The 23510-nt window shown below is 39.1% G+C and overlaps 1 protein-coding gene and 1 long non-coding RNA gene across 2 annotated transcripts; one reads left to right on the forward strand and one right to left on the reverse strand.

Moving 5' to 3' along the window:
* The first annotated feature begins 4316 nt into the window (after window positions 1-4316).
* On the forward strand, window positions 4317-10068 carry GPER1 (G protein-coupled estrogen receptor 1). The gene is made up of 3 exons (XM_010392417.4): window positions 4317-4464; window positions 5021-5166; window positions 6502-10068. Exon 3 carries the CDS (start codon window positions 6932-6934, stop codon window positions 8003-8005), a length of 1074 nt encoding a protein of 357 aa, XP_010390719.1. The 5' UTR covers window positions 4317-4464; window positions 5021-5166; window positions 6502-6931; the 3' UTR covers window positions 8006-10068.
* Window positions 10069-21509: 11441 nt separating this feature from the next.
* LOC120410781 lies at window positions 21510-22889 on the reverse strand. Its single transcript, XR_005603103.1, has 2 exons — window positions 22811-22889; window positions 21510-21569 (listed from the first exon to the last, which is right to left on the reverse strand). It is a non-coding gene; the product is annotated as an uncharacterized LOC120410781 (long non-coding RNA).
* Between the last annotated feature and the right edge of the window lie 621 nt (window positions 22890-23510).

Consider the following 23510-nt stretch of genomic DNA (forward strand, 5'->3'; position numbering starts at 1 on the left):
GAGCCATACTCACGTGTCTCAGACAATAAAACCTGCACTGTTAGATCCAGGATCTGAGAGTGAGCACACCTTGACAGGATGAACGACTGTGTGTGAGTCTGTGAGCACTCCTGGGTAAAGCTCCTGGCTGCCATCTGTGAGATGTTAGTACACGTACTCTGCTCTCCTCCCTGTCCACGTGGAAAAAACCTGAGTATTTTCTGGATGGCTGGTTATACTGCCATAAGGAAATCTCTCTGTACAATGAAAAGACTTTGCAACTGAGTATGAGAAAACAAAGGTAAACAGGAGGGAAGAAGCTGAAAAATGCAAAACAATAACTCAAATAGTTATGAGTGTAAATTTTAGCAATACAGAAATGTTTTCATAGAATCATTCTTGATAAAGTCAGAGCTTACATTAAAGTTTAGGACAATGAACATGTGGTCCTAGAGAAAAATCTACTTGCATCCAGCTAGAATATGAGAGCAAACAGCCCTATGTGCAACAGGGAAGGAACACAGTCTCCCAAAATCCTTCTAATATAGTCTGATATGAGGGAGAAAAGACCAGCTTTAGCTAAGATTAAAAGTAATATTTTAAAATAATTAATAATCTGAAGAGTATTTTTAAGAACAAAATAAAATCTCCATGCTCTGAGACTTTTTCCCTTATGCAACCAGCAGCTCAGCTGAACCCTTACTTCTCCCAGGCTTCACCCAGTTTTGAACAGTATGTTCCAGAAGAAATACAGCATATATTTTTATAGGCAGGCTGTCAAAATTAACTGAAGGGATATACTGGAAAGTTCAAAGAAGAATATTTTACTTCTGTACTGGTAATATTTGTATCTTTCCACAACTTTGGTCTGCATTTGAAAAAAACCCGCTTTGTTCAGTAGAAGAAGAGAAATGATCAAGCTGCTGAAGTTAAAGCATGAATTTCTGAGTTGGTAACATGTTCTGGAAAAGAACACATAGACACTCAGGACTCATCATTACTGAACCAGCTGGCTCAAACTTGATCTGATCCCATTGCAAACAACAACGTTGCAAACAATTTGAGCTAGAGACTGGATGTGCACAATTGAATCACAACTCCAACTGCTACATCCTTCCAAGCCTGCCCTTACTTACATTCTAATATTAAACTTACAGGCACTGAAAGGGCACCAGTATTATTTATCTTGATTTTGAGGTAGCTGCAGAACATTTGGGGCAGGGTGAAAGCTCAAGCAATTCAGCCAAAATAAGTACTCTATATAATGAGTCCACCATATACGTTGCACAACAAATAAATTCACTGATGCGTAGAATGAAAGAATGCATTTCACTTCCATGGTACAAAAGTGTCCAGCAAAGGACTGCCAGACTCAGTTACTAAAATAAAAATGATAGATGTTTTGCAAAATTTTTTTAAATAGCATTTGAATAGAGCCTGAAGTCCTGAGATGGGGCTTTGAGCAATCTGGTTTACTGGAAGGTGTCCCTGCTCATGGCAGAGAGCTTGGATCTATATGGTCTTTAAGATCCCTTCCAACCCAGACCATTCCAGGATTCTGTGATCTTTCACTTGACAACATTTTGTGGCCCCGTTTAGTAAAATTTTTAGATGATCCCTCAAGAGTTTTGCAATACATGCTTTAAGAAAAATAAGAAGGTTTTACCAAAGAAAAATAAAAAAGTTTTACCAGAATAGTTTGAATGAGTTTGAACGGATGTTGTCCCTATAAAATGAAAAGGCTGAACTTTTAAAAATTATTTTTAGTAAGAAAAATGCATTCTCAGAATTATTGGCAACTGAAAAACCTAAATACACAAAATACACTCCATCCAAGGTTTTCTGGAGGCACAGAAGCACAATTAATTCCAGCTCAAGCTAAGTTTGATTATTTGCAAGAAAGATTATTTGCTACTGAGGCTGGACAGGATAAAGTATGAGGGTGCTCTAGAGCAGGGTAATGGATGCTGATGTCATTCAGTGGCTGAAAAAGGTGAGAGAGAATTTGGACATCAGTGTACTTGCAAAACCTCGTGAACAGTACAACAGCATCTGTATTTCCTTTAGAGATAGTTCCAGGAGAGATTCTTATACAAATCTTATTTCTTCTGCAGATGATTAGATGTATTACAGTGTAAGCATTCCAACACAATTTTAATTTATGCTTCCTTCCCTGCCATGCAATACAATACCTTACTTTTTTCCAGCTCTCCATATACCCTTGCCCTGATCTAATTTCTCCAGGACTCAACAGCTTCATACCCAAAACATTTCCACATTTCTGACAGAATCCAACAGTCTCTTGCATCCTAGAGGGCTTATCCTGCTTATCCAGCTGGAGAGGCTGCCACAGAGTGCTGGTACAAGAGCTGTGATGCATCAGACCTTTCAACATTGTTCTCTCCCATACTCACACCTCCCACTTTCTTCCTCCTCAGCTGCCACCTTTTAGCAGCACAGTAAATGGCACATATGTTGAAGTCTGCTAAATTACACAGACTATCTTCTATGACACCCCACATTCAGCCTCGTGGTGCACCAGAAGTACCTCACAACTACACCAGTGCTTCTGAAAGACTCTCCGGTGTTAGACATGTTTACTGAGATATTTACAATGTTTTACACATTGACTGCTGCATAAAAATAAACCAGGGAAATTCTGAATGCTGGATTATTGGGGTCTGATGTGATACAAATGCTACTGCACCAGTTGCTTTCACACATGACCCCAGCAACAATCACAGTAAGGTAAGACAGGTGGAACTTTAAGACTCAACACTGTCACAACAGTGACCACGGATCATTAAGGCAGTCACTGTGAAGTCCTGTGGAATACCTGCAACTGACAGGGAAAGAGCAAAAGTATAACGTTCAGCAGCTGCTAAAATTACTTTGAAGCATTTTATGGAATATGGAAATGACAAACAGTGAGATTAAGATAGATTAATCAGTAACAACAATCTCACTGCATAAACAAGGGCCTGAAAATGCTGTGATCTGTTTTAGGAAACGGGATTCAGAGGATTCGCATGATCATCTCATAAAATATTTAGAGAAATACAGAACTCATTAATTACAGTATAATAAGACAATATACAAAATTACCATAATACTAGATATGACCTCTTATGTTTCATAGTTCTTCTCGCACAGAAAACAGCTACTTCATGGGTCTTTCAAAAGAGAATTTCCTAACAACTCTGGAAGTATGGCAAAGTGACATATTTCTTACTGTTTCAAACAAGAAAATTAGCATTCAGAATTATAGATTTTAATAGCAAATCAGCTGATATTCACAGCTAGACAAGCAAGGCCAGACAGACCAGCTGATTATCAAATCCAAGCCCCCACAATAACAAACAACTGACACCCAGAAGTGAACATTATACGTGAAGAAAAGTAAAAAATCCTTCAGGCCCTTGAAAGATCAGTGGAAGCTCTGAAGGACAGAACTAAGTACAGCAAAACCACATGATCAACAAACAACAATAAAGACTCTCTTTAATCCTGTTCTTTTATGACAGCAAGAAATTAAGACCTTCAAAGCTGGTATCACAAGATTTTTCTAACATTTATATTATTCCAGTCCTACAGTGCAATCATATTTGTACACTTCCCAAAGCGAAACACTTCAGGCTCTGTCCTTATCATCCTCCTGTATTAAAACACTGCATTCCACACACAGTGGAAAACTTCTTGTTCAGAAAAATTTTACCAGCACCAATCTGTGCAAATATTCTTTTGATCTAAATCATAACTGATTCCAAAAGTATTTAGGAAGAGCCATCACGCAAGAGCATCTTAAAAAACTTTTTCAGTAACACAGCCAAAATCCTCTGTTCCTATGCACAGCGTGTTACAGAAAAACCAGCAAATAATATACCTGCCTCAGTGAAGGCAAAGTGCTTCTGCTCCCAAACCATTCATGTAAAGCACTTCTGCTTCACTTTTCTACAGAAATCTTTGTAATCTAAAAATATTTGACCACTGTAATTGGTGTCATACATCTATTAGAATGACATGTTAATTGCTTACTCCACACTTCTGAAACTGTCACATTGCCTTCCTGAAGTCCTAAATGCTGAGATCCCATTCATGTTATTCCAGCAGCGGCAGAATGCTGCATCGATGTACACTTAAACGTTCAGGTGTCAGATCAACATAATCACAGAAAGCAACTTCCACAAATAAAATATTGCTCTTTTCTGAGGAAGGTTTGACTTTCTTCCCTTTCTAAGAATCCTGGCCACCAGTAGGTGGTGTTACTGGAAATGTCAAGTAGGGTTTTTTTACCCCCTGCAGATGAAATGCAAAATTCCACCAGCAACACTGGTGGTTTAATGCAAAACTGAGGCTCCTCATTCTCTGTAGAGTAAGCTTATTTCATCCATGTGATCTTGAGCTGAGCAATTCTAAGAAGTGAGAGAATGACAACATATACCTGAAAATTTAAATACACACAAGCAAAATGGGATCGACTTGAAGGTAGGAAAACTGAAATTTATCTTGGCAGTTCAGCAAATGACTCTTCTCAGATGCTTGATGTCTTCAATCAGATATTTCCTTTTAGACTGCCCAGAGGCTTTTAAAAAAATAGCACAAATAACAGTAATAATTGCTTTATATCTATATAAAATATGCTTCATTGCAATTTCCAAATAAATCTCTTAATTACTGATCAGCTGAGCTCTAGCTTTGAACGGATTATAAAACTTAAAAAAACCACCAGAGGCAGAAAGGAGGATGCAATGAACAGGAGGCAAAATAAAACCGACAAATACGAGAGAAAAGATACTTGAGTAGTTCTAGTAAAAAAGAAACCAGCAGAAACAGGGTTAATTCTAGCCTTATAAGGCTGTTCAGCAGCACTTCAACTGCACACAAATTAGAACAACCCTGGGAATCTATAAAGCTTGTTTTATTGCCAAGGACATGCAGCAAGATCTGCATTTTGCTCTTGTAAACTATCCTTTATTTAATACGTTCTAAAGCAGAATAGACTTTTATATGATTTTTGGTTTTACTGCTGAATCATCAACAGGTGGCATCCACTGCAGCTCTGCACACCTAAATGCAAGTTTTTACCGAGAGGACAGTGGAAGTTGGCACATCCATTACGTGTGCACCCAGCAAGGACCAGGCTGCTGCTGTCTGGAGGAAAATCAGCTCTGAAGAAATGGAATTAAGGTAAAATAAAGTGTTTCACAGTACATAGTTACCTGTAATGCTTTTAATTGCTGGGCTTTTGGCGGCCTTTCAGATGTAATTAAAATCTGACCACAGACCGACCTTTTAAAATCAATTGCTCGGGCTGTTAACTTATCTTTTATTGTATTTAAATCTGTTTTACTGCCTTATTCACAAATAAAAGGATCTTACATAAAGACAACAGTGACTTCCATAGATGCTTGAAACAAACACCGAACCGTCTTCTAATAAGTGTAATTTCATATGGATATTTTAGCAAGAAGATTTACACTATTAAAATGATTCAAAACACAGCAACAGGTACTGGGAACTCACGCCTGTTTCATTAAGAAATAGAAGCTCTGGAATCCATACCTTTATTTAAGCATCTGTAGCTATTTCTGATTACTTGAATACATTTAAGGAAACTCAGAGCTATAATTTTGACTAAAAATATTCTAACACTCCTACTCCACTAGTGGTCTGCTCTTTCCTCCCCCAGACTGCACACTGGCAGGATTTAAGTCATTAAAATGTGAAAATAGGCATGAATTTTACTAGCAAACAATTTTTTTAATATGTTTTCATGTAAATAAAAATCAAGGCTTTGATGGTAAGAGGAAGATTAGAGCAGTTCAAAATATTTAAACCTTAACACAAAATACTGTGGTTTGTAATTTTCTTGCTGTTTTATTTGTTTGGGGTGTCTTTTGTTTAGCTCTTTCTTTTTTTAAGTAAACTTCTCGCAATGCTTCAAGTGCATAACATTCAACATTTAGAAGTAAACAAATCTGGCAACTGGTATTTTCCATTACTACCCGGAAGTCAGTGAAACATAATAAATCACAACGGAAAACAAATAGAGTATAATAATGTTGGTGTAAATCAATACGCTGCTTGCATTACCTTCATTTCTAAAATTTGCCTTTCCCTCCCACTGAAAGCAGCAGGAACCAACTGCTTTTCATCTCTGTTGCCTTCTCAGCCACGGACTCTGCTATTTATTAGTCTTACAAGCTGATAGAATAAATATATAATCTATATATGAAAAAATACAATTTTTCTTTAATAGGCTAAACTCACTAATCTGATTTCTCTGTGTTTCTGCATTTTCTAATACTGAACCTTGAAGGGGGTGCACAATTTTGACAGACCTGCCTTCACGATGTATCATCATTTAGAAGAAATTTAAATTCTTTTAAGTGAACCTTTGCATATGTATTAGAACATGATGTTTCCTACAACCTCAGCTGTGATGTTAGGTTAGCAGAAGCTAATGGCACATGGAACAGTGCTGGAATATGAGATTAATCGTTTTCCATTTGCAAATTGCAGGTCCAAGGATGCTCATTGATTATTAAAAGAAAACAAATGGAGCTAGAATTCCACAGCCTTCCAACTTGCATGAGGAAACACTGTTGATGAAAAGCTTGTATTAAAGAGACCCAAGTACCACTATGGTAAAAAGATTCCTACATGATCTTAAGGCATACAGGAAGTGCAAATTCTCTCATTTGCAATGTATATAGTGTCCTGTAAAACAAATTAAGACGTTCACTATTTGTAGTATTATATTTCAGTCAGTTTTAAGATAATTAATCTGACTTCTAAAGCATTTTAGTTTCCTATACAAAAGTCTGTATCTTATTCAATTCCAATAAAAAATGCTTACTAGGAATTCAGTTGAAACCAACCAAAAACCTGGGTTTTTTGGTATTGCCACCAAACTGTGAGTACTAATACCTTTTCTGCAGATATTTTAACCATGGAAACTTATTCTGCCTCAATATCACCTGTTATATGTAACAGCACAACTTTTAACCTGAATGGATCCCATTTGTGTAACGAAAGCATATCCTCTAGATTAGCTGATAAATCAGAACACCAACAATATGTTATCGGCCTTTTCTTATCGTGTCTTTACACAATATTCCTTTTTCCTATCGGTTTTGTGGGAAACATTCTGATACTGGTTGTCAACATTAGCTTTCGGGAAAAAATGACAATTCCAGACCTTTACTTCATAAACCTGGCAGTGGCTGATCTCATTCTAGTGGCTGATTCTCTCATTGAGGTGTTTAATCTTGACGAGAAGTACTACGATATCACCATCATCTGTACCTTTATGTCTTTGTTCCTTCAGATCAACATGTATAGCAGCATTTTCTTTCTGACATGGATGAGTTTTGACAGATACCTAGCACTGGCCAAAGTAATGAGGTCCAACCTATTTCGCACTATGCAGCACGCTAGATTGAGCTGTGGGCTCATATGGATGGCGTCCATTTCGGCAGCTCTAGTCCCATTTACAGCCGTGCACTTACAACACACCGGAGAGGTCTACTTTTGTTTTGCAGATGTAAAAGAAATCCAGTGGCTAGAGATAACCCTGGGCTTTATTATCCCCTTTGTGATCATCGGTCTTTGTTACTCATTAATTGTTCGAGTCCTTATAAAAGCACACAAGCACAGGAGTCTCCGTCTGCGGCGACAGAAGGCTCTGCGCATGATTTTTGTTGTTGTCCTGGTTTTCTTTATCTGCTGGCTCCCTGAAAACGTCTTCATTAGTGTCCAACTTCTCCAGAGGAAAAGCGAGCCCGTCTCTTCAAACAGCCCATCCTTCAGGCATGATTATCCTTTAACAGGACATATTGTGAACCTAGCAGCTTTTTCTAATAGCTGCTTGAACCCCTTAATTTACAGTTTTCTGGGGGAAACCTTCAGAGACAAACTGCGACTGTACATTGAACAGAAAACAAAAATGTCAACACTGCATCGGTTCTGTCAGGCTGCCTTAACATCTGTCATTCCTGACAGTAATGAGCAATCAGAAGTCTGATTTAGTGTCATTGTATAAAACACATGACTGTGAAGTTGTGCAAATAGTGAACAAAATGCTTGCTACTAACAGAAAAAAAAGTGCATTTGTGTGTGTATATATATATATATATTGTATCGCCCTACTGAGTATTGAAGGTTTATATTCAAAATGTTTTTATGACAAGACTTTAATGTAGAAGAATATGTTTTAGTCAGATTTATATTTAATTATGAACAGGATTATTAAAAGCTGAGCACTGAAGAAGCTTTATTTTGTATTATACATGTATGAGTGACAATATAAGAGAAAATTTTATCAACTTAGGAAGACTCTAGATGTAATCTGATTATCAGAGATGATACTTTGCTGGTGTATATAAGGTACTTCCACTGAAATAATGAAGCTGCCGTAACAGCGAGGAAAAATCATTACAACATATTGATGTGGAGATGCATAAAACATTGATTTTTTTCCACCCAAACACGTTAAGATAAATGACTCTGCTTACAAGAACTACATAGTACTATCGTCACTGTATTCTAGCATGTCTTCCATTATTAGGTTTTTTTAATCTTAATATAATCAAGCACAGTGATGAGTTTTTGTCTCTTAAATGTAATCTACTGTTTACATCAGTACTTGATCAAAACTAAAATCATCTGTAACTATATGCTCATCTCAAAGAACTTCACAGAAGCAAAATGTAGTGCTTCATTCTGTCTTTTAAGGATTGACCCAAATAATCTCTCCCAGAACAAACATAATTGGCCCTTTTGTCAAAAATGCCAGTGCACCAACACTGAGTACATTCACACCTGCCTTCAGATTTGAGTGCACATTACATGAGATCTCCTCACTTTCTGTGAGTCTCTTCTGATTGCCAGAACAAAATGCTGTGGTTTTTAAGGAAGTATCACTTTCTGCAAAAGATATTGTAGATATTGTGTAGGTATTGCTTATGAAAGTGACGGGAACCTCAATTTTCAGAAAGGAAGAACACACGTAGTGGAGAGTGTGATTAGTGATCATCAGGTCTGAACTTTGTGCACACCCATCCCACCTCCAGAAACCACCAGCCTTTCAAGACTGTAAGATGCATGTTGGATGCTTTGATCATTTGAAGATTAATTACAGGAAGCAAACAAATGATAGCACCACTTACTGGAAAACTACAGTGTTTCCTTTCTTCTAGCAAATAATTGGGTTTTAAATCTGATTGATGTTTAGCACAGGTTACTCCTGAACTTGTTCAGGGGAAGCTATAAAGTTCCTAGAAATTAGCATGCAAGATCATTAAAACATCACTTGCTGCATCTCTCAAGTGAACAAACTCATTTCACTTCTGTGCTTATTGACTGAAGCACCAGAGCTCAGCAGAATAAGATGCTCTGTCCTATTTTCAAATGTCGTATATTAATTAATTAGCACAATAACAGATTTTAAAGGATTTTTAAATGTAGACCTTTAAAACAATGACTAAAGCCACTAAAGCAATAAAGAAAACAGTGAAAACGATGATTCCACTCATATTTCTCACGAAATATCTCAAGTTTCCTAGTGGAAGTTTTGGCCACAAAAGACCTGACCTATAAACAGAAAGGCCACAAGACGATGATGGTTGAATTTGAAATAGATAGCTGGATATTCCAGCAGGAACTGCAGGGTGGAATCTGTGGCAACTGCAGATTATTTGCAAGCAATTGCTAATCACAATCTAAAGAAAAATGTCCTTTGGTCCCATCCTCCCTGTAGAACACCAAATAGATCTCCTCTCATAGCACAAGTTGCTAAAAAACACTTAGCAAGTCATCTCCCACCACTGTGCTGCATCACACGTAGCCCTTTCTCGTCAGTATTTTCCCTTTTGGAATTAGCCACAATTACTCAGGTCCCATGGATTGCCAATAGACATTAATCACACCATTAAGGATGGCTATTTCAGACAACAGCCAGCTGCAGGAAGGGATAATTGTCTTGGCAATGCAATTCTGAGGAGTAGGACACATCTTGAGCTTACAGATTTATTAGGTTTGTGCAACCCTGACACTTGCCACGAATAAAGAACTTATTTGGCGTTACAGGAACACACTTTCCCAGTTGTAGTTCTTGCTTGTTTTGGTTTTATAGGAATATGATCCTTTTCCCTCCTCCTTCCTTCCAATACAGTGATCATGTTTTTGATCAAGGCTATGGTAGAAGCCCTTCTGCTACTCCTGCAGAACACAAATCAAGAAAAGTCTTTGTGCAGAAGCTTAAAATAATAAACAAACAGCAATACCAAACGCCTGCTCAGGCATCCTACAAAACAGCTTGTTTCGAAGTGATCAAACTCAGTAACATACAGTGAAATCTAGGAAAGATCAGATTACTATAGCATTAAGAAAACAATATTTACTCAGCCCAAAACAACTTATGGCATGTTTAAAACCCAATTACAAATCTACAATACCTGATGATTCCTTAGTGCTGATATTTTGGCACAGGCTTATGAACTGTGCCTGAAATTACTAAATTTAAACATACTTCTTACTTTAAATGCAAAGCACTCTCCCAGCTGAAAAAACTGCACATTTATTCCCAAAGCTTTTTTTTAACAGTAACTCTGTACAAGTAATATTTACAGAAATGTCATACAACTTCCATGTGTTTATGTACACAACATGCTTTCTGCAAGCCTCCATCTTGCAGTAACTCGCTTATCCATGGACCAAAAAGATCTCAGCTTGGTATGTCATTTTCTTTAATTTCAAAGAACATAATCACCAGTAAATAAAACCTTTTCTAGAGTGCAGAGGAAAAAGGCAATGGGAGCAAGAATTTTGGTACAACTTCTTCACTTTTTTTTCCTCTGGTCTCTCACAAATTGTTTAATTGCTGAGTTTAAGGAAAGGATTCCATATGCCTTTCTCAAACACTGGACTGATGACAACGATGAGATTTAAAAACCTGTTTACCACAGATGCTTACAATCTTTGCTGTAATAGTCTATAGCAAGTTCCAGCCATGAAATGTCTAGTGTTAGGAAAAGCTCACAGAAGAGAGGAGAGAGGGAATAATCAAAAATTCCCTGAAGCCATTAACTGCTTTTGAAAATAATACCTTAGCACAGGAATGCCTTGAATGCACAGAGTATAACTGAGTATCTAGAAACAAAATCAGTGCAAACAGCACAAACTAGCAGCGATCTGGACCTGATGCAACTGAAAGCAGCAGGCTTCCCTCAGCTGTGTAAAAAGATATGAGCAAAAGAGTTATGTGAGACCTTTTTAACATGTTGAAGAGATTCTGTAACTGCATTCTTTTAAGTTTTAGGAGATACACTAAATACTGACTGCAAAGACGCAACATCCACGCCTTGAAAATGCAAAGTCGGTCAGCCTAAAGATAAAGCTTGATTCATTTATGAAAAGCATTACAGGATGGGAGGGCATGTGACAGAGAATTTGAATCAATGAGTCAGGCGATCCCAGATTCTGTGCAAGGCGTTGATATAATACGGGCAAGATGCAAGAAAAGTCACCTCTCCCTTCAAAAGCTTGAAAAAAAACCTGAGCACAAAGTTTTACAAGAAAATGCTTGTAAAGTTTCAGACTAAGTATCTGTGTTTCAAACAAAATTCACTGGCTGTACAGTGCAGGCTCTAATCTTTTTTCCAGCCATCAAGTTGTGTTAGAGTCTAACTGAATTTTTTCCCGTGTAAGGATTTTGCTGTATTCTCTCAGCTGTTTATTAAGACTGCAAAAGGGAAAAGGTTGTCTGGTCAATTTTAAATGGTTAGGATTGTCACATAAAAAATGTGTTAGAGTGGTTTACCGTAAGTAAAAGCATGTCAAGTTCAACCCTGATTATCATTAATTCCATTGGAACTTGTTTCCGCATAACTAAAAACAAGTGAGTGCATGAAGAAGCAGGTTTGAATTTTAATAGCTACTCATGAAGGTGAGCCAATGAATTAATTTGATTTTGATTGAAAACAACAAAGATAAGGGCTTGATTTGAATTTAAGGGACAGTATCCTTCCATTTCACTCTAAGTCTTACCTTACCTATTCAGACCATCAGAAAAATATTTAATGTTTTCACCACAGAAGAGCACAGGGCCAAATTAACTGCTTATTTGTCCTTTTTAATGTTCAAATTGCAACATCATGTGATAGGGAACAAGTCACTTTTAAGCCATGCACACAGAATACCTTTTCTCTACACCCTTAAGCTCTGCTGTCAGGGAGGTGTGTTGTGGCACATGCCCTGTGCTATGTTTTGAAGAGAGACACACCAGATATGAAAATCTGAACACCCTCCATCCGTATTTATAATTTAGGTGTCCTTTCTTCAACAGTATTACCCAAACTATTTATTCCACAGTGACATTTAATACAACAAACTTTTAACCCTTGGGTTTGGGCTTCCTTTTAGACTTCCATTCCGTCACATGGCAGCATGACACAGCCAGGAGCTCAGAATAAACAGCTGCATATTGAGCCACCCTACGTGCCAACACAGGAGCCATGCCCTCTCAGGACTGCAGACTGTGCAGGATCAGCTCTACTTTCAACTCCCCTTCTTACGTGCTACTTCATTTATTTTACATATGTCCACTAACTGCCACTACAAAATATAAAGATGCTTGCCTGAGTCTCACAAAGTCACCTGCCTGTTTAGAATGGCTTTTGAAACTGTTCAACCCCCACGATAAAAACCATATTCAGGTTTCCAACCTGTTTTCTCACATTGTTCAAACACTCTGCTACAGGTATATACAGACATTTCAAAGGTCCGAATTAAACTACTGAGCTGTTCATTACCAAAAAGTAAAATCCTACCTTCTCAAAATAAATATTTAATGCAGCAGGGTAAGCCTTTCCAAAGCAGCAGCTTTGCTTACAAGTCCCAGTTCACTTGACCTGCAAGCAAAATCACCGAAAAGGTTTAAGACCTTTCCAAATTACATTGAATGTGTTTTCTGGAAGGACTATTAAAAAACTGTGGGGAGAAAAAAGACAGAGTAGAGAAACAGGAAAATTATCAGGATATTGTTGAATTGTCCTTAGAATAGGAGTTAAGGCGATTTTTACAGAAAGAGCTCAGTGGTAGAATTGCCTAATAGTGCTGGAGATAGATTTGTTTTCTGCCTCAGCAGCAGAAATATTTCCTTTCCCAGGCATTCCCTCAATAGAAACAGTAATTTAATGGCAAATCAGATTTTCTTCCTTTCATTCTCTCTCCATTCAGAACTACAAAAGAGAAATAGCCTGTACCTGACTACAGAAACCTTTTAACTCTTGTGCTCTGAAGTGCACACAGCAAACTCAGAAAGAAACCAAGGAAAGAGCTCACTTAAACAATGTGATAGTATTCCAAATATCCACCTGTCAACTGAGTATCAAGGTGGGAGGAAGATACAGACAGTGACGTGTGGGGGAACTTAATTTATAAACTTGCTTGGCTTCCAAAGACAAAGTCAGAATAATTACTTCTGATATTACAAGTTCATTCTCCAGAACAGTGAGAAACATGACATGTTATTTTCTTATGCTAATTAAAGCTGCCTGATGATGGGTGACACTGTTGGGAGTGTTGTGGGATCAGAAGCCCAGCCTTGCTGGCAGAGGCACTGCTGGAGGCAACTTTGGAACACACAGAACCTGACAGCATCCTCAGCCCAAAACAAGGTGTCCACGAGGACCACGGAAATCTGCCCCGTCCCCTGCTGATCTGTGCTCTTCTTGACTCTCACAGATACTGAGTGAGACCTTTTGTGTCTTGGCCAGAGATTTCATTCCAAGACCTACTGGATCAGGACAGTTGACTGCTTCTATTCTAAGCCCAAACTAGATCATGACTTAATCTAGACAAATCCTTGTAAAGAAGACAACCACAGTTTAAGCAAAGCATGGTAAATTTTACAATTAAAAAACCCCAACTTCACAAGTTTATTTAAAAATGCCTTTGGAGTACAGGCTTGAAAGCCATGAAAGATGGGACTTGCATAATAAAACAGGAAAAGCTTGTCTATTCCGACGGTATTTTTGAAAAAAGAATGAGCCAGTGAGGTGCATGAAGGCTCCTAAGTTTACAAAAAGCCCATGACCAGTTTCAATGACCTTTGTATTACAGTTCAGTGCAACAGCTCTGTAACCACCGAGTTATTTTACGAGTGGGTAAGGATGAATAACTCCCCTTTAGCATTCAGTCCATAATATAAAGGTAGGATGCAGTAACAGTTACTAAAAGCATGTCTTTTCCACGGATGCTTTGGATTTTCTCTTCTCTTTACATAACCGCTCTGCTCCCTTTTAAGCAATGCAGCTCTAAGCTCTCAGTACATTCTCTGAACAGCTTTGACATCTTTCAAACTCTGAGATGGCAGGAAGAGCTGTCTGCCCTTATGTATATGCTGTTTGCAATAGCCTGGTTTACAGATGCAAATTATTAAGATAATGCTGAGAAATTTAATAAAACACTGGTTGATGCTCTTCCGTTTGATGTCCTACAGAACTCCTGTGGGATTCAATTAGAAACAGGTAAACGCATTCAAAGACAGAGTCTGGTTCCCTTGTCAAATACCTTCATGCTTGTACCCTCGATATTTCAGGCAGGTTCTAAAAGTCAAAGATTAATTTTCTGTTCTAATTACTTGTTGGATATAACAGACAAGCACTTTCCAAGTATTTATTAATCTGTGTGGCTTTGATCTAATACCCAAGAGCCATTTTATCTATGCTGTAATTTATTAACATACATAAATATACACTGATCTTTCATGTGGTCCACAATATTGCATCTAAACACAAAAGGCATTTTGAAGGAGAAAACTTCTCACTTCTCATTCATACTATGGAAGGAGCCATCACCTCCCTTTTATCTGGGCCAAAACACTGGGGGGTTTAAATTTTTGAATCTATTTCATCAACACACAAAAAGTCATATTTTATAAAAATCATTATACCAGACTCCCACATTGTTTAAACAAGCAGCAGCATTTCATCAGTGACAGGGCTGCTTTTTAGAATAAGCTTATTTTAAATATCCAAATCCATGCCATTTTAGGTTTTTTGAACCAATTAACATTAACAAAACAGTATGAAGAGCAATAAAGAGGAAGTAACAAATCCACAAGAATCAGGCCTCCATTAATATATTATACTATACACATTTCCAAGTTTTAAGCCCTGTCAAGAATAATTGCCTTTGAATGCCCATTTCTCTGCTCTTTATCCTGTATCAGAATGCAGCAAACATCCTTTCAAGCTTACAAGTTAATTTCTTGCCAAGTGAATGCATTTTGTGAATTCAAACATGTTAACGGGACTTTTTTTTTTAATTGAAGTTACACATATTTTGAGGTTTTGTGCCAAGTTTTCTATACTGAACAATTTGGGCCTTTTCCAGCAATTTTCATTGATGATGCCTCTCTCTATGAGGAGTTAGAAGTCATCAATACAGAACCAGAACAAATTTATAATTGGAAAAGGGCAAAACCAGTGTTCTCACTGGACTGGAGCTGGGTGACACAGCCAAGCAGACCTTGCCTTTGCTCCTTCCACAACTGAACACTCAACAAATTCAACCCACAAGTGAGAATCCTGTCCTGAATTTCAATTTTGTTTAAATATTTGCAGCTAAGGCATGAAAGCAAGGATTTATACTGGAAATCCAGCAAGAACCATCAAGGAAGGTCTCACCATCAAGCAGAGAATGAGGGCTGAGAGGAAACAAGTACGTGCTCCAAGAAGAGAAGGAAGAATTTCCCTTCTTAACAGCAAAGAAGGGACTGTTGTGTTTCACCACCAAATTCCCCATCAATTTAATACCCTGGCTTTATTAATAAAAGTGGGGAATTAACTTTGAATGGATACAGATTAAGGCAAATACCCGGAATTAGCATGAAACTCTTGCTGGCTAATATGTAATGAAGAATGCACAATTCCTTTAAACACAAGTAAGAAATACACCACATATTGTTTATACCAAACACAGTTGGGGACGTGAGCCTTTCGCCTGGGAAAACCATCTTCAAAGTAGCAACTGTTTTCCCAGCTGTGAATACTCTTTCCTGGGAAATCTATTCGTACCATTACAAAAATAATTTTCAAAGGAATGTAAAATTATTCAGCCTAATCTATGCACATCCATATTTCAGACAAGATTCTGTACCTTCTTAGACATGTCTGTTTACAAAAGGCCTACTATTCTCTATAAACACTACATGGGTGTCACAATTAAATTTACCCCTTTTTTAAATAAATAAATGTATGGTAATTTAATAAAATAATCTGAAGCAACTCTATCAATATTCTGATGAAGAAGTGTTAGCAGGAAACCAATGCTTCAGTCCCATAACCAGCTGCCCTCAAAGTTTGCTGTTTTGTGGTTGGGCTTTTTTTTAATTTTATTTTCCTAATTTGAGAAATATTGCATAGATAAGAAAGCAGATTAACCAAGCAAGATGTCACACAGTAAGCCATAAATGCCACATGGATTTAGAGGTTCATAATTATTTCCTATAACTATCAGAAGGCCACCACACAGAGAGGCACTAGAAGCCAGTGGACCAGCAAACTTGTCTCTTTGTGCAAGTAAAAAAAGCCCAAGCAAATAACCCAAGAATAGACATTCAACTGAAAGGCAGCCCAAAGCAAAGAGAAATAGGCCCAATGTTTTAATTATAGACTGACAAAACGCAGCAGATTAACGAGAGCACAGTAATATCCATCCTGACATTTAGCTTGGCCACTTGGAGAAATAGCTCCCACCCCCCCTTTATCACTGGGAAACTGCTTTCTGCTGATGTATCTTTCCATCAAGGCACAGGGGGAGATAGAGGGATGGGGGAAGATGAAAGATTATGTCATCTTCTCTTCATAACATGGACAAAACTCTATTTGCATGTTAAAGATACTTTAAAGCTGGTCAAAAAAACCCCCGTGTGAGACGAGATTCTTATTCTAGGAGGTTATGCTAAATAAAATTAACTTTTTGGAATTTATTTCCTTTTTTTTTTTCAATATTTAAGATTTTTTTTTTACATATTCCTTGAAAAAAAATCAATAACCCCAGATAACACTAATGCTTACAACAGAGGATTAAGCAAGCACAGCAAAACCAAACAAGTGCAGGAAGAGTGGACAGTGGAATTGCAATGCAAACAGTTTCCAAAATATACTTTTAATGTGTATAAGATACAGTTAATATTGGTAGCCTGGTAATCACAAGAAAATCCTGCAACATCACACTAAGTTGTTAACTTCATGGCATTTTTTTAGGATGGGAAAATATAAACCAAGTTATTTTGATGGCTACAAGATAAGCTTCCCATTAATTAGAAAAATAAATTAAGGGAACAATAAAGGATTACTGAGTTTGTTTGCAAATCATCCACAACTCATTATTTCACGAACAGGCTTTGGGATGAATTAGTGGGTTGTCAGACAAATAAATACACTGTCTGATGACAGCTTTGCAGTATCTGCTGGATCAGTTTGCACCAATGTCTGGTTTGCATTCATTAAACATTCAAATTATTACCCCAGTTACCTGATTACAAGCAGCATTTAGAGATCATACCAAAGCAGCATTCCTAGTTATTCCACCGAGCTCATGCCCAAGATGTTTATCTGCACAGCTTAAACATAATTTTATGGGGTTTTCCACTACTACAACCAAACAGTGATTTTAAAGAATCTTTTTTTTTTTTTTTTTTTGTGGTTTGCTTTGCAGCTTAATAATTATATATTGTTCTTTATGATAACCTCCAAAAAGCCAAACAGAAAAACCCTTTCTTTACAAATTTTGCCATTTTCCATTTAGTAAACAGATCTTTCTGTTTGGGCACCTGCACACTCCGATGAAAGAACCACCATGAGCTACTTGTTTATTTGCCATTGTTTGTAGTATCTGTATGGAATCTCAAAAATTAAATTCCTTTCCCACTGATCCTGCCTTTAGCTGAGGAAAATGTTGATTCCTCCTCCTCCAACCACTTGCAACGCTGAAGATAACAAGAAAGTACCCACTGGTTGTATGAGCACTTCCTAAAGTACCCTTCAACCCAAGGGGATTTGATTTATAAAGATTGATCGTCCCTTAGTCATTGTCATTTTCCTGGAAGTTACAATGTTTACTAGACTAAATTGGGAAGGAACAGGAAATTAATATTGTTTTCCACGGATTACAAATTTTGAGTCTTGCCTAATAGATGTTCTGTTCTGAAAGAATTTCCTACTGTTCTGCAGAGAGCCAGCAGCTCTGCAAACAGCACTGCAGCAACAAGAGCTGCCCATAAACGACGAGATCCTTTTGACACAGTAAGGTCATTCTGGGCAGAACTCAAAAAGCCCTGGGAAACAAAGCAACCACACGTTGTTCCCTACCTACAGAGCTACAACTGTCAGGACTGCTGTTCCAGTAAGCTTTGCGGCATTGAGGCAGCTGAAAGTAAGGCTGAAAAAATCCATAAACAGAAGCAAAACAGGGGTAACTGCAAAGAAACACTTCTAAGGGTTCTGCTTCTTCAAGATGACACGTTAATGACACTGTAAATATTTTTTTTTTCAGAGAACTGAAACAAAATTAACTTGTCAGAAAAGATCCATCAGGAAGTTGTTACCTAAGAAGCCAATATTCAGCTTCAAACCTCCAGGCTAGATGGCACATTTTAAATCTCTTTTCTTCACCTATGTTACAGTTTGAAAGAAGAAACTTAAACATTCTGGTAGTTCAACATATAAGTATGTTAGTAAACTATAAAAGTAATTAAAAGACATGTAAAACTAATGTTCAGTGATTTATAAAAAAAAATCTGTTTAAAAAGTGGGATTATTTCAAGTAGGTAAACAGAACAGTAACATTAGGAAAATCTATCAGAAAAACCACAAGGCTGAATTAAGATCTAAAACTTAATTAAACTTTAAAACTTGGCTCCACTAGAGATGTCTTATTTAGAGCTGTGTGGTTCTAAGATCACTCATGAAAACATTCATATTGGTCTTGAATTGCTTACTGCTATTTAGTGTAAACAGAAGAAATTGAGTAGATGAAAATCAATAAAACATCAAGATTACTCTGAAAGGTCAAGCTGTTCCAAGGAAAAATGCCTTAGTCTAAGGCTGGTAAGAATTTTTGAAACAAATTTCTTGAAGGAATGATCAGTGTACACTAAATCCAGTCACTTAAAACACACCTCAGCTTGCCTGCAGCTCTGTTACAAAATCAATTAGAGATTTGTATTTTCCACTTTGGAGATTAAACTTGCTGTACTGGAATTGAAAAAAAAAAAAAAAGTCAATCACAGGAAAGTGACTTAATAAACCTATAAACCTCCATCCCACCAAACACTTTGACTTCTTCCTACCACATATGAGACTCCTTAGGAAAAACTGGAGCCTACCCATCCTTACTTTAAGAATTTTCTTTAATTCAGTTACTGCATTAAAAGCCAATCACAGCTCATCAGAATCCAGTCACCATAATTCAGGAATTCCTGTAGATCTAGCAAAATTCCAGCTTTTTTTAAAGTAACAGAAATCAAACTAAAGAAAGTAAGGGGCATAATAAACCCTCTCAGCAGTTGCCTTAATTTTTGTTCCAAATTTCTTACTTGGAACCATCCACACTGAGCACAGAGTTCCTCCTGATCTTCCTGTTCACACAGACCAGTTTTACCTTGGTCTCTACTACCCTTTCCATGCTGACAACGTTTGATGACCAAAAGCACTTTAAAGCATAATTGCCAGTGTGCCTTAACCAAGCATTTCCCACAAAGCTGGGCGTACTTACACTGAGTAACAACCAAACTGCCAAGCAATTAACTTTCTTTAACCACTTCTGAAGTAAAATTGTTTAAGAGCTGCCTCGCATTTTTCATTCTCAACATTCATTTCAAACAAATAAAAAAAAAAGTGGTCTATTAACTTAGACTTTCCTGCTGTCAACAGTTACAGTTTATAAAGCTGATGCCAAGAAATGGCTTGTCATAGACCTTATATGGCATTCCCAAAAACTCACTATATACATGTTCAAGCCACCCACTGGCATCAACTTTTATGATTCCAAGAACTGTTGTGCTTACTGGTGTTCCCTAAGAGTACTAAGGATTCTTCTTTCCATGACTATTTGCTCTTCCTTTCACAGTCCTACAGTCTGCACAGCCCACAAAACTCATTTGGGTGTTCTAAGAACTTAACATTGGACATCAGATGGTCCAAAGAGGCCCCACTTGCCAGGGGCTTGAAGCCCACCTGGAATGTTTGGCAGTTTTACATGAAGTTATACAGACTGTCACAGGCAATAAAATTTTCATTTTGACATTTCAATTTCACACTGCTTTATTCTGGAAAATTATTTTCACTCAAATTCAACTTTAGCACTGCAAATCCACAGTCTATAATGCAAAGGAAAAGAGAAACATTCCCTCTTATTCAGCTATAAATGCAAAATTTCCTATTTTTGCTTTGACAAAGATGCAGTCTTTTCCTATTTAGGAACATTTATGCCGAGTTCAAAATTCAAAAATGTACAGACCTCTGAGTAGCTTCTGCCAATAGGCTGGCTTTTCTTATTTTAAGCTTCCCAATCTCTAAATGCAATACCTAGAGACACTTATGAATGCAAAAGTTCTTTAAATAGGTTCTTGCCAATAAGCTTAACTAAACTGTAACAGCAAAATAAGTACTAATTTTTAGTTATATGATCTGCATTGACCTATACATCTCATGATAAAGGAAGTAACAAGCAGTGTTCACATCTATTTTATGTTAGGCCAGGAAACACAAGAGAATTAAGACCATGGCTTCTTGAGGTGATCCTCAAGAATTCCTGAGGAAAAAAACCTGCTTTCCCTCTCTACTTCTTGAACTGCTTTCCAGTTCTTTGATCCTCATTCCACAGAAACCACTAAAGAACAGCAGAATTGGATTGTCCTGTTTATGCATAATTTCCATCACAAAAAACCCCCCAAAAAACCTTCCAGCTCCAAGTTTCCACTTAAGTAACAAATTGAGATTCCTAATTTCATTCTCATAAAACAATTCATAAAATGTTCAGCAATACAAAGGGACTGCTGACACCTTCTGGCCACTTGACATTCTGTCCAAAAACCAGGAGAATTTCCAAGAAAACATCTTTCATGCTTTCCCAGGCACTCAGGATCACATGAAGACTGAAGCTACACCGAGACTGCCATATGACAGCTCCTCACTTGGTTCACATTTCACCCACATCCATTCTCTGTCACAGAAACATCCAAAACAAACAGAGATCACCTCTCTGCCTGCCACGACTGTACCCAGATTTGGCTCAATTCCTCTTTTCGTTTTAGCTTTCACTCTAGGCATATTGCATCCAAGGAATCACTGCAACTGAATTCAACACTACACTCACGTTCAGAACAGAATCTACAGCAACAACAAATCCATGTCGTATTGAATTAAAGAGCCAAACCTGCAGCTTTTGCTTCTTCTTCTTCGGTTTAGTTTCCACTTCCAGCTCATCCTTTTGGGCCACATGTTGCTTCAGCTTTTTTCTTTTTTCTGCTTTCTTTTCTTTGTTTTCCACAATCATTTTCGGCATTCTAAAATGCTGTTCTGTAACAGAAAGGTTCAAACCACAGTTAGAACCTTTCTTAATATTAAACGGCAGTCTCACATACAGAGAGTTATACTATAATTACACTGGTATGGTAATTATTTGTGACTGCTTAACTGTGAAATGTACGTCTGCACTGAAATTTGGGTCATTTTGGAGAATGTTCATGTCTCCTTTAGGAATACATTGTAGTTAAGGCACTGTAAAACTCAAATGCCAGTCTCCTGTAGGAATCTCCACACCTTTTGTCTTCTGGGGCCCTGTTGTGGAAAATGCCTCAGTGACATATGAATTCCCCATACTTGAGGCAGTGGTTTCTGCAGGTGACAACACACCACATTCAAACTGTTTGATCAACTGTCTACCTCAGGTAACACCAATGAGACCTCTCTCAACGCAAAATACATTCATGTGACTATTAGTCATCTCATTAATACACATCGGTGTGCACTCACAAGTAAGCCTAATGGATTACTAAAGGGTTTTAAGCCACTACTTCTGTTTAAACTGCAGGGCTTTTTCTGTTTTCATACAGGTTAATGTGGTACAACTACGCTTGAAGAATTGTCTCGTTAGCTTTAATTTTAGACTGACATACGGGCGAAGGAGTTGCAGAAAACACGGTTCTGAAACCAGGTCTAGTTGTAACTCCCTACTATTTCTTTGTGAGAAAATCGGATTTAAGTGGCTTTCCCCAGTTACCCCAACACTGTCACTTTCAGCGTCAGTTTCACTACACAGGCAACTGTCGTCTCAATCACAAATATTTACCTTGAAACACACTCTGAAATATAAAAGCAACCCACAAACCCACGTTGGGAGGTTCCCAACACGGCAGAAGCTGCCACGGGAGGGGTTTGGCACCTCAGCGACACCGGAGCCACACCTGGCACGTGTCGGGCACGGCCATGCCCTGGGCAGGAGGGCACCCCAAGGCCAGCCCCTACCCCCGGCTCCCCTGCACAGGACCCGGCTCCGCTTCATAACCAGCTCGCCTGGATTCGCTTCCCGACACGCGAACCCGGCTGCGCGTCCCCACACACCTGCCTGGTTCACATCCCAGCGCACACCCCCGGCTCCGCCGCAGCCCACTCAGCCACCGCCACACGTGTGGCGTGGCCAGGCCGGGCCGGGCCTCCCCGCCCTCCCGCAGCTCCGGGCGGGCAGGGGAACCCCCGGAGGAGCCGCCGCCACCCCGGGAGGACCCAGGGCTGCGCCCCCCACCCGTTCCCGCACGCACCTCCCGCAGCCGCCGCCTCACACATTCAACTGAGCCCCACGCTGGCGCCCCCGCCCGCCCCCTGCCTCTCATTGGCTACGGGGACAGAATGGAGGCACCTGGTTGGCTCTCGGGCTGTCAATCACCCCGCTGGCCAATAGGGAGTCCCGCTGGGAGTTAAAGCGCCCACCAGGAACACGTGTGCCGAGGAACGCTCTACCGGCTTCTGGCGGCGCGCGTGACGCCATCTTCCCGCGCCGAGATCCGCCTGCAGCTCCGCCCTTTTGCCTGGGAGATTCCCGAAATCGGGACCGTCCCAGGGCCTCACCGGGATCCACCGTGACCGTGGCAGGGATCCACCTGCACCCTGCCTGCGATCCCCCATGCCCTGGCAGTGATCGTTCCGTGGCCTGGTAGGGACCCCCAGCGCCTGGCTGGGTTCACCCAGGGCCGGACGGGGATCCCCGGGGTCTCACGGGATCCACCCAGGGCCGGACGGGGATCCCCGGGGTCTCACGGGATCCACCCACGGCCTGACGGGGATCCTGGGGCCTGGCAGCTCCCACCCCGCACTGTGGGACACCCGGTGGAAGCCAGCCCGGCGCTCCCCACACGAGTCGGGTGCTGCTGGTCACAGCAGGGTGGCGTGGGGGCTGTGGCCGCCGCTGATACACTGAGGTGTGGCTCTCTGGACAACGGCTGTGATCCCTTTGAGCCCGCA

Source organism: Corvus cornix, chromosome 14 (genome assembly GCF_000738735.6).
Source record: "Corvus cornix cornix isolate S_Up_H32 chromosome 14, ASM73873v5, whole genome shotgun sequence".
Lineage (NCBI taxonomy): Eukaryota > Metazoa > Chordata > Aves > Passeriformes > Corvidae > Corvus > Corvus cornix.